This window comes from Ixodes scapularis, unplaced genomic scaffold (assembly GCF_016920785.2).
Source record: "Ixodes scapularis isolate PalLabHiFi unplaced genomic scaffold, ASM1692078v2 PGA_scaffold3__209_contigs__length_174095766, whole genome shotgun sequence".
NCBI lineage: Eukaryota > Metazoa > Arthropoda > Arachnida > Ixodida > Ixodidae > Ixodes > Ixodes scapularis.
The window spans coordinates 161644804-161656828 of NW_024609868.1; the positions used below are offsets into that span (position 1 = coordinate 161644804).

At 48.7% G+C, this 12025-nt stretch overlaps 1 protein-coding gene across 1 annotated transcript; it reads right to left on the bottom strand.

Moving 5' to 3' along the window:
- Positions 1-960: 960 nt before the first annotated feature.
- Positions 961-5648, bottom strand: LOC115315131. Its single transcript, XM_040211053.1, has 2 exons — positions 5615-5648; positions 961-2177 (listed from the first exon to the last, which is right to left on the bottom strand). Exons 1-2 carry the CDS (start codon positions 5646-5648, stop codon positions 961-963), a joined length of 1251 nt encoding a protein of 416 aa, XP_040066987.1.
- Between the last annotated feature and the right edge of the window lie 6377 nt (positions 5649-12025).

The following is a 12025-nucleotide window of genomic DNA, read 5'->3' on the forward strand; positions in this document are numbered from 1 at the left end:
GTTCAGCTTCTTGTAAACAATTTTTGTTGTTGTTTAAACTATCGTAACTTTAGATTAACTGACAAGACATCATTATTTCAAATCACGGACGCTTCTCCGTGAATTTTAATGAGAATCTCTACGTTTTTTTACGGAACGTTTTTACCGTGTATGCAAGAGTAAAACCAACAACAATGATACCAATTTTGTTTTAGAGCGCAGCTCTTAGGGGCCCGTTCCCGGCTTGAACGGCGTCGGCGTCGCTGTCGGCGGCGTAACCAAGGTCATCCCAAGGTCACGTGACCCCCTCAAGGTCACGTGACCCTTTGAAGGTCACGTGACCCCCACGTCACGTGACCCCTCTGAGGTCACGTGACCCCCGAGGCCACGTGACCCCTCCAGGTCACGTGACCCCTCCAGGTCACGTGACCCCCTGAGGTCACGTCACCCCTCCCAAGGTCATCTCAAGGTTGATTAACAAATTGTATTTAATTATTTGACTGATCGTTACGACTAGGTCCCTATACTACGTACGCCTGGCCGTATAACTCGCCTGCACAAACCACATTAATTTAGCTTTCACGACCTTTCTAAACATATATGTAAAGCTTAAAACTAAATCGCCCTGCACAACGGTGAAAAGGCAAAACCAACAAGCTGGAGCCATATGGCTCCACCATGGTGGTATCGCCTTTTTTGCTGGTATAGGATGTCCCATATTACGTTATGCATGTATGGTTCCGTCCGCCTACATGGTTCCGCCGTAATCCACTACGCTGGTATAGGATGTCCCATAATACGACACGCTTGTATGATTCCGCCAACCTGTATCGTTCCGCCTTATTCCACTATACTGGAGCCGCCTTTTTCGCTTGTATAGGATGTCCCATATTACGGTTACGCTTGTATGAGCCTTTTCCGTCATCTTTCCATCATCGAGATTTTCCAACAGGGTTGGGCCTTTTCGAGGCTGCTCTTGTCCTACGGCATCAGCAGCGGCGGGGGAGAGACACGGGTGATTTCTTTCCTTGGCGGGCCGTGTAGAAGCAGGGCTCCAGGCCCTCCGTCTGCGTGGACGAAGAGGCAGAGGTGCTTCCACAGGAGTTGAACAGTCCCGAGCGACGTGTCCTGGGGTAGAATCCAGTCGATGTAGCTGGTGGGTCGATGTTCTGCCGGTAACTCCGACAGAATGCGTTCCCGGGCTCTGCCATAGGTCGGGCACTCCCAGACCATGTGCGAGGTGGTCGCCGGCACTGCGCAGGCTCGGCACTTGCCTTTGTTGGGATCATCGCCGAACATCTTGTGCCTGAGTGCCGGCGTGAGGGCGGTGTTGGTGATAATCCGCCTTATGGTGACCTGTGCCCTGCGGTTCAGGTCTGGAGGCATCGGTGGTATCTCTCGGTTGTGACGGCTCGCGGCGGCGGCGTCTTGTCTCAGTCGGAGGAGGATGGCTTTACGTTCCTTCTTGGCAATTGCCGCTAATTCCGCGGAGTCTGGTAAGTCGTCCGGCGGGCCAGTTTCACTCGGCGCTGGGGCGTGTCTGGGCTCTTTTGTGTTGTTGGTTGCGTCTGACACGGTTGATCTGCGCAGTGCTGCTCGTGCCTCGCTGTGAGCCCATTCGTTCGCCCGGATACCCGCGTGCGCCGGGACCCAGTCGACTCGTAGTGTGACGTTCCTGTCATGCAGTAGGCGTTTCGCGACGTCGTGAATATTTCGCACTCGTTCGCTCTGACTCTTGATTGCGTTACGGCACTCCAAATATGCCTCCCTGGAGTCCGTGTAGATAGTGATGTCAGTCACCTTTGTTCCGACGGAGTGACGTTCCTTTGCGTGTATTCCTGCTCGTAGAATGGCTCCAAGTTCGGCCCCCTTCACGCCCACACCCGGGGGCAGCGCGCACGCATCCACTTCGAGGGTGGTGGTGTTACCCCAGGCTATTGATGTTCGGAGAGGGCTTCCGGGTTCTTCCGGTGACGGCTGTTCTGCGGCTGCGTCGGTGTAGATGCAGACGTGTTTCTTTCCATCTCTGTTTTTGACAAGCTTCTCGTGCGCTGCCGGGAAACGGGATCTCCTCTCGGGATGATCGGGGCCCATGTGACTTGGGAGCGGTGCATCGTCTGTGAGATTGATTTGTCGTTCCCATGGCGGCTCTTGCACCGGGGGGATCGGCGGTGCCGGTTGTGGGAGGTCTCCCAGCTCTGCGAGAATCCTCTGCCCAACACGTGTGCTCAGTAGCCGAGTTCTCTGTGCAGACAAGAGTTGCTCGGCCACGTCGGCCAGCCTGTTCAGCCCGCCTCAAAAGCAGGGAACGTACTGTCGGGGCGCGTGCAACGTCCACTTTCCTGCACGGCCTTTGATCCGGATCCTCACGTGATCGGATCTCGGCGAATAGCGGCGCGGCGACACGTGGAAAACAGACGCGCAACTCCATAGAGTTATTATATTAAACGCTAGAGGCTCAGCTGGCTCTAGTGTCTACGGGAGTTCCGGTTGCAAATTGAAGCAGACAACATGCAGTCTACTTTCCCAGTCTTCCTGTGTATTCCTATGGGAAAACGAGCGTGAATTTTGTCTCGTCACCGGAAAATAACTTTAATAACTTTTGTTATTTCGGCTATACCGGATAGTATGTACCTTTATTAATATTGTGAAAGTGTAATTGCTTTAGTTACAACATTTTTTCTTTACCACTGAACGATGTCAAACGTCGCTATATCTCAGGGGCAAACCTCTATTCCATGGCAGGTATGTAGAAACGAGCGACGATTTTAAGCACAATAACAATCGAAAGGAATGTAGAGTCTCTTCAAAGTTCGCCAGTATTCCGTTGGTGCTTATATATTGCTAATATGCCTGTCCTCTCACTATATGAAAATGACCCCGTCGTGCATCTTTACGAGTGGTTAAACAAACGCTCTAAACGTAACGAATAAAGTACGTGGGCTACGAAAGGTGTGTTTCGTTTTCTTATTATTTCCTATGAATTGGGCAGTTTTTATCGCGCGCCTGTTCTCTGGCTTCCCCCTATTTGCAAAGATTCGGAGCGTGCGGGTGGTGATTTGAACACAGAACAAGCATCTTCGCACATATTCACGAGCAGGAAGCATAAAGCAATACTTAAATATTGCAAATCGGACTATATTACGTGACTTTCAATTTATTGGGATCATCTGCAAGCAGAGTTACTTATCCAGTGTTACTGCGTAGTTCTTGCCGTCTCTCTTCGTTTTCCACATGTCCTTCTTTCGTTTGGCACGTATATCCCCCATGCTGGAAAGCGCCGACGCCGTGTTCGCGCTAACAGTGTCCGACAGTGCACATAATTACATGTACGAAGCGGTATTAGCACCTTTTTTCATGCCACGATTTTAAAATAAAAACGCCGTAACTGACTAATTATTTCATCTGCGTGTCTGGGAAATGTTCCAATGTGCCTAGTAGGTAGGATTTATTCATGATATTTGCTCTTATAATCGAGCGCAGAGAGGAAATGCACTCGCTTTTTTCCGTAAAAATGCATTACCAGAAGTCAATTTCGGACTGCTTGCTGTCTGCTTCAATTTGCAACAGCACACTAGCGCCAGTTGAACCTCTAGCGTACATTATAATAACTCTATGCGTTACTCTGTCTTCAGTAGGGAGCCTATAGAGGAACTCTCGATGGATGGATGGATGGATGGATGAATCCGGCTGAGCCCTTTGGATCGGGCGGTAGCTTACGCCACCTAACCATTTTATTTTACTATTTAGGCTTAGAATATTTAAATGTGAAAACTATATTCACTCCGGACTGCAAAGAAAGAGAGGCTATAAAACCCAATTGCCATCAGTTAATAAGAAAATGCCTAGTTTTCTCTCGCTTTCTGCCACCATTCACTTAATCTTCGCTTGGTAATCTCTACAGTGTTGAAATCCACGATAGCTGGAAAGGTTGGCGCCATCTACCAGCGACGGCGGCAACCATACTTGTTGTGTGCTTACCACCGTCGCTTATAAAAGGCGGTAACTGTCCAGAGGCGTTCTTGTCGACAAGTGTTTTCTACCGGACACGATCCTCGGGAACCTAGCCCTTAACAGCTCCGCTGTAAAAAAATGCTCAAGAATTTTACATATGATCGATGTTAACGAGATAAGCCCATAATTACTAAACAAATTTCTGCAACCGCTTTTATGAATAGGCACAACATTTGCAGTTTTCCAATCATCTGGAACGTTGTGCTCAGATAAACGTTTTGTAAAAATGATCTGTAGATTGAACGACAGGATAGATGCGCAACTTTTAAAGACTACAGCAGGAATGCCCTCAGGACCGGTTGCTTTCGACGTATCTAGATTAAGCAGTAGATTTTCTTGTATTGAATATAGAAGATAACACTGCATCATATCCTAGATTTACCAAACGTGACGCGTCTGCAGCCTGAATCTTGACGTTGAAAACAGATTTAAAGTACTCATTTAAACAGTTCAATTTCGCAGTGTCGTCAGCGATATCAGCGCCTTTGAAAATGAGTGCCGGTATGGTAGTGCCAACCTTCTTCTTGCTCTTCACAAATCGCCAAATTTATTTTTGATTGTTAGCAAAATCGCTAGTTAACTTATAAAAAATGCACCATCACATATTTTGCAACAAGTAACTTGTACTGCAACGAAAGGCTCTTTAACCTATTTCTGTTCCTCTCTGACGTTTTTTACAGTAAATCCCGAACGCTCTGTTTCGTGGTTTTATTAGTTGTAAAATGTCTGGAGCGGCCCATGCTTTGTTGACTCCCTTCCCATCTTTAATGTTTTTGTAGGTATGTGTTTGTTCATAAGACAGTGTAGTTTCTCGCTGAATATGTTCCACGATGTTTCAGTGTCTGTAAGACCTGGCCTGTGATTGAACGCCGCTAAAAACGACCGCGGGTCCCCTGAGAGTGCAGTATAGTTTCCTTTGTTAGAGAAATAGACTTTCCTTTTATTATGGGTGTGCCTTGGTGGCCTGGGAAGAAATATTTCAGCAGTAACGGCATCATGATCACTTATTTAAAGAATTACGGTTGTGTTTTTCATGCTATCCGGGAGGTTACACATTACCCAGTCAAGAGTGTTCTTTTCCTTGTAGGCTGGGTTACATATTGTTTAAAACCGAATGTACTGACAAGAGATTCAAACTAATTGTATGAGGTCGTATTCGGCACGCTAATATTTCCATCGTCCATTGTTATTTCGGAAGGTTAAAAACACCGCCGACAATTACGAACTCATTGGGAACATTGTTAGTAATTATTTGGAGACCAGTCATTATTTCGGGACCTGATTGGGGGGGGGGGTTATAAAAAGCACCAACTAAAATTATTTTCTCTTATGTACCTGCGAGATCAAACAGATCCAGCACAACTGCCCTGAAATTGAAAGTGAGTGCTGTGCAACCCATCAGGCAATGAACAAGAACACTCCTCCGCCGTGCCAGTGACGGTCACGGTGATATATTGCGTATTCCTTTTCTTTCTTTTATAGAATCATCGAGCCATAATTCAGTTCCCATAACAATTGAGAGGTCAGTTGTTTTAATGAGGCCACATAATTCAGAGACTTTATTTTTAACGCTGCGATAGTTTACAACCAAAATTTGTATTTGCATTTCACCGTTATTTACTTTCGTAGCTGCTGGCGTAGATGACTTGCTTCATTCTGCAGTACTCTCAGCAGAGGAACGTGCTTGGTCCCAGATCTTTTGTTCTACCTCTTGCGAGGCTTGATCGTGAATAAATGTACGGTCACCAGTGCACAGCTTATGATACCGTAGATTAAAAAAAAAAAAACCTCCTGAGCTTTACCAAAGTCTAGCAGCTTTCTACGAGCAAGCCGAATTTCTGGCGCGAAGTCTTCACTTACAGCAAATGCAGAGCCTTTCAGCTTACATCACGGTGTCTTTTATTTCAAAAGAACAAAATTTAACAATGACTGGACGGTTTTTTAAGAAGCCAATGTGAAGTGCTCGCTCAATTTCAGTTGGCTTAATACTTATATGAAGCAAATCAGTGCATAATTTAATAATATGCTGCTCGGATTCCGCCCATGTCTCTTTATCCTTACTTTTAATGCCAAAGACAAAGATACTACACCTGAATGATCATATTTCCGAGTAAGCACACGTATGTTTCAAAGCAGATATTTCGTCAGTTATATCGGACAACTGCCCAATGATTGGAGATGGTCCAGTCGCGTCACTGATTTCTGTTTTTCCTTCGAGGCCTGGGACGCGTTGCTCAAGCGACGAGATTGCCGAGTCAGTTTGTTGTTGTTTTCTTTTTAACTCTGATGTCTTTTAGCACTTTTACCTGGCGTGCCTCAAGTTTTGTCATGAAAGTTGACCTTCTCTTAACCATATCGTTTACACTTGTTAACAGTTCTTCCTGTTGTGCTGTCATGGGACCTGGGGTGGTCTCTATGTCCCTGCACAACAGCATCAGTAAATGGCGAAATGATTGCATACAAGCACTGGGGTACGGCAGAAAAATTAGACAGGTCGTTACTTTTAACAGTATAAACACGCTCGCTTACTAACCTGTATGAGGAGAAGGAACGGGCAAGTGTGGTTCATCTCGGCTGTTTCGCCGTGCCCTCTGACAAACTGCAGCCACCCGGTGCCTTTTTTAGACTCTCGTGGTGGCGTCACGGTTCCTTGCACACGGTGGCCGATGGGGGTGTCGATCACAAGAAATTTTTCAAGAAAAGTCGCATTGTCACTACTGCTGGAACGTGTCGGGTGGCCACTAACTTTGAAGCAGCCAAAAGGGGTTTCCATGCGCTTGGTCCCTGGTAGCTGGCTGGCTCAGGTCTCCGCATTTCAGCCACAGACTCTGTACGAGAAGAAGGAACGGGTAAGCGTGGTTCATCGTGGTTGTTCGGCCGTGCCCTCTCCAAAATAAGAAAAAATATCCAAAATACCGTTTCAACAGTTTTTCGCTGAGGTCGTGGCGACCGAATGGGTGTCCACAGCCCCTACCATTTCTCCGAGCTGGAAGTAAGCGTCTGGACGCCGAAGTTTGTAGCGGCCAGCGTCGACACGCTGCTGGTCCTGAATCCGAAGTCGGGCGAGCAGGTGGACTTCTTCGACTCGTTGAGCAAATACCTGGGCGTCGTCGCTTCAATCGTCAGCTGGCTCGTGGGGCAGCATCGCGCCGGCATGGTCTTTACGATCATGTACAAGCTGGAAAGGTGTAACTCAAGTGGTCTCTTGAACTTTAAACACAACATTTAAACAAAAGGTCCAAACTAAATCATAATTGTAAGAGGTGTAGTTAACTTACAGAGTAATACTACAGCCTGTGCAACGCGCCATAGTGAGCCTTGAAAAGTAGGCTCCCATAGAACTTACTATGGGCAAGATACGTTGAAAAACAAACTATAAATATTACTGAATAGATTAACTGCAAAAATATTGACCTTTTAGATATCACGTTTAAAGCATTGCGTTGTTATTTCAGCACGAAGTAGATATTTCCTACGTAAAAAAATGCTTTGTAATATTATTAAACCTTGAAAGTTGTTGTGCATGTGCGCGATTCTCTCTTTCCTTCTTAATGCCTCTCCAGATACCCTTTGTTTGCATGGTTGTCACGTAATTTGAATGTGTCCCTTCTTGTTTGTTTTTCTTTGTATTTTTTCTGTTAATACTGTAAACTGTGTGGTAGGTTGATTATCATTTAGTGCTGCATAAATGCCAATGGCAGGCCTCTGGCTTTGTCAAGCTGGCCTTGTGACAGCTTTTTCTAAGAGCCTTCACTAGCCTGTACGTTGTACTTGACGGAAATAAAATAAACAGCAACAACTACTGCGGAATTGTAGGCAAACGTGAGGTAGGGTGAGATCTCGTACCACGTCGTGTGCTTCACGTCGACGTAATATATCCATCGTGTCGCCGATGGTCTTGTTTAGATCTTTCGTCAGGCCGTTCGTCATGAATGGTACGCCGTTGTTCGGTTATGGTTGGTGTGGCTGAGCCGGAGGACCTCCTGACCTAGCTGTGCCAAAATCCACGACCCTCATGTTATAATTAGTACTTCGGGGGCACCGTGCCTGGGGACGACGGCCTCGACAAAGAACTTAGCTACTTCCAGAGCGGTTTCCGACGGGAGAGTTTTTTTTTTTCTCAGCGTACATTGTGAGGTAATTGGTCGCGACGATGATTCAACGGTTTCCTTGCGCTGATGGTGGGAGGGGTTCAGGCAGCTCCAATCTAATCTGCTGGAACGGAATAGTCGGGGGAGGGATCGACTGTAGGAGTCCTGACGGCTTCGAGGGTTATTTCTTGCGTCCTTGGCATTCGCAGCACGATCGGGCGTTGAGGTGGACAAACTTCGAGAGTTGGGTCAGTAGTAATTTTTTTTTTCGAATCCCGGCAAGCGTTTTGCTGTGGACCAGGCGCCCCGCTGTCGGATCATCATGGCACGTTTGGAAGACTTTCGCTCGATGGCTCGAAGGGATGACCAGCAGCCATATCGAGTTGGAGCCGCCGAAGTTTTCTTTGTACAGTACACTTTCCCGAACAGCGAAGAGTGTCAGGGATCGTACGAGGGCAGGTGTAACTGCACTCCCTTGTCCCACCAGATCATCGATGAGTGCACGGAGCTCGGGATTATGTCGTTGAAGTGCTGCCACGCTTAACACGGTCAACGTGCCAACAAAAACGTTGTCGTGATCACTGCTGTCGGTGCGCTCGGACGCCTACCCGACTGATGCCCTCTATAAACAATCGGCGTCGCTGTGCTTGCGGCCAGATTTGTAGACCAGATTCACGTCGAATTCTTGAAGTCGAAGATGCGCCGTGCGACACGTCCCGAGAAAGTTTTCAGGCTTGCAAGCCAAGGAAGCGAGTGGTCGTCTGTGACCACTCGAAACGGACTTCTGTATAGGAACGGGCGGAATTTCGTAATGGCTCAGACGGCGGAAAGATATTCCTTCTCGGTCATCGAGCAATTTCACTACGCGTTCAACAATGTCCGACTAGCGTAGCCGATCACACGTTCTGTACCCATTTGTCGTTGGACCAGTACCGTGCCAAGTCCTGTATTGCTGGCATCCGTGGGAACTTCTCTTTCGGGTGATTAATCGAAGTGGCCGAAAATCGGTGGCGACTGGAGTCGTAACTTAAGCTCGTCGAATGCCTATTGTCGTTCTGCTCCCCATTTGAAGTTCACGGTGTCTTTTGTGAGGGCCGCGAGCGCCGCAGAATTTTGCGAAATCCCGAACGAACCGCCTGCGGTACGCTCAAAGTCCGAGGAATATACGGATGACCTTCTTGTCGGGGGGCAGTGTAAGTGCCGCTACGGGGCGAGTCTTCTTCTCAAGGTCCGGACGAACACCTTCGTTGCTCACAACCTCACCTAGGAACTTCAGTTCACCGTAGGTGAACCGGCACTTCGTCAGCTTGAGGATGAGTCCGGTGGTCTTGATCGCTTGAAAAACGGCTCGAAGGCGTCGCAAGTGCTCGTCAAAGTCGGCCCAGAATACCAGGACGTCGTCAAGTTAAACGAGACAGCTCTGCCTTTTGAGGCATTCTAGCACGGTGTCCATGACACTCCCGAAAGTTGCCGGCACCATGCGCAGTCCGAAGGGCACCATCTTGAATTCGTAAAGTCCATCGGGCTTGACAAAACCAGTCTTCTTTTGGTCTCATTTGTCAACTTCAATCTACCAGTAGCCACTCTTCAAGTCCATCGACGAAAAGTATCGGTAGTGGGGCAGCCGGTCCAAAGTGTGGTTGATGCGGAGGAGCGGATGCGTGTCTTTATTCGTCACCGCGTTGAGCCGCCTGTAGCCAACGCGCAATAAAAGTGTTCCGGCCTTCTTTTCTACCAGTGCAACTGGAGGACTGGAGAGGCTGCTTGAAGGATGGATTATGTCTTCATTGGGATTTTCTTGCACTTGTTCCTAAATGGCCTCTCTTTCCTCTGGGGAGACCCTATACGACACCATGTTTTGCAACTGTTGTCTGACGCACTTCCGACGTCGTCTCAAAGCAGTCGCTAAATTCGGCGAGGAAGTTTTTGAGCTTTTGTCGTTCCGAAGCACTTAGCCTGGTGTTACCGTCGGGCTGCGGCGGCGGTGTACTGTATGAACATGGTTAAAAGTGCGCACAAATAGAAAGGTACAGAGAAGAGAGAAGAGAGCAGAGACAAGCGCAAACTCACAACTCGATGTATTGAAGGAAGAAAAAAGAACAGCCCCCGGTATCAGCTCGAGCCGAGGCCACACTCGCACGGGGGCACCCAAGCACGCGGAGGACGCACACCATCAACCACACTCAAACGACTGTAGAAAGGCTATTTCCTTGTCAGTTAGAGCCACAGAAGGATGGCTGACACAACACTCGCCTAAGCGGAGTATACTAAAAGCTTCAAACATTTCGCGAGTGTGTTTTTCGGTGAATCTGCCAATTATCGAGGTCTTTTGTAAAGAAGGTGTACACTTACACGCTTGACAATGCAGAGGTAGGTGACCCCCACTGTTGAATTTAGAAAACGATTGTGCCCCCTTAACCGGTCATTAATGCACCGTCCTGTCTGTCCTACGTAGGATCTGCCACAGGAAAGGGGAATGCTATAAACCACTCTGGTTAAACAGGGCACGTAAGGGCGGACGTGTTTTGTGCCGCTCACAGGTGCAGCACAAAACAAGGACCTCGATAATTGGCAGATTCACCGAAAAACACACTCGCGAAATTTTTGAAGCTTTTAGTATACTCCGCTTAGGCGAGCGTTGTGTCAGCCATCCTTCTGTGGCTTTAACCGACAAGGAAATAGCCTTTCTACAGTCGTTGGAGTGTGGTTGATGGTGTGCGTCCTCCGCGTGCTCGGGTGCCCCCGTGCGAGTGTGGCCTCGGCTCGAGCTGATACCGAGGGCTGTTCTTTTTTCTTGCTTCAATACATCGAGTTGTGAGTTTGCGCTTGTCTCTTCTCTCTTCCCTCTTCTCTGTACCTTTCTATTTGTGCGCTATTTTAAACATGTTCAATCATTACCAACTCGCCCAACTAATCACTTTACTACGGTGTACTGTATGGCTCAGATGCCGAGGGCTTGTCTGAGATCGCGGCGATTTTGGCTGCGTTCCGGAGTTCCTCCACGCGGCCAGCAGCGGTGCCTTTCGGGAGGTGCAGCGCCTCCTGTCGAAAGTTCGTCACGAAGACCACGGTGCAAACATCCTGCAACGCTGTTGCGCCCCTTAGGATGCCTATTCTTCTTCGGAGAAGCAAGTCGACATTGCCTTCCAGAAAAACATCCCCGCAGGCGACTACGTCGGTGACAACGGGCACAATGACACTCGACCGTGACGTCAGGTTCAGGATGTCCGCAATAATTTGGACGAGGACTGGCGTCGTTTTGGATCCCTCCGGGGTAGTACGAACTTTCGCAGCGTAAACTTTGCAACTCCAAGGTCGATCACGGCACCGTATTCACACAGAAGGTTCATGCAATGATACCGTATTTTGCACAGCCCTGAAGAAAGACAAACTTGACTGGACAAGTCTCCCCGTGAATTTCGACGCGAACAGTGCACCTTCCGACAGGCGTGACGTGGTGTCCTCCGGCGGTGCCTATTTGCGGGCCGTCCGGGGGCATTGGGACTTTCCAAAGGCGGAGAGAGAGAGAGCTTCCCACTCAAAACACAGTAATCTGCTCCGGTGTTCACAAGTGCCGACGCTCCAATGCCGTCGATGAAAACGTTGAGGTAGTTGGGCACTGTTGCGGAATAGTCGTTCCAATGCTTGTCGTCGCTAAAGCGGGAGCCCTCCGACGATCTTGGATGATCTTTCCGACGGTCGTCGTCGGCGACTTCACCTCCAGGGATGTCCGCGCTCAGTTTTTTCCTACGATATTGGCGAGACAGGCTCTCTTGGCGGGACCTACGAAGTGGCGACGCCCGACGCCTCGGTGAGGGCTAACGGGATCCCTGGGGGGAAGCGGGTGCTGGTGACGGCAGGCGATGGCGGTACTCTTCGATGTCCCGCGGACGCTCTCCGCTCTTCGGGCGGAAGGTGTTCGCTGCGAACCCGCGAAGCCT

Coding starts and splice junctions, on each gene's coding strand:
- LOC115315131 (XM_040211053.1), bottom strand. CDS start 5,648: ATGAAGCAAGTCATCTACGCCAGCAGCTACGAAA. Junction 2,178..5,614: donor CTACGCCAGCAGCTACGAAA/GTAAATAACGGT, acceptor GGATTCTCGCAG/AGCTGGGAGACCTCCCACAA.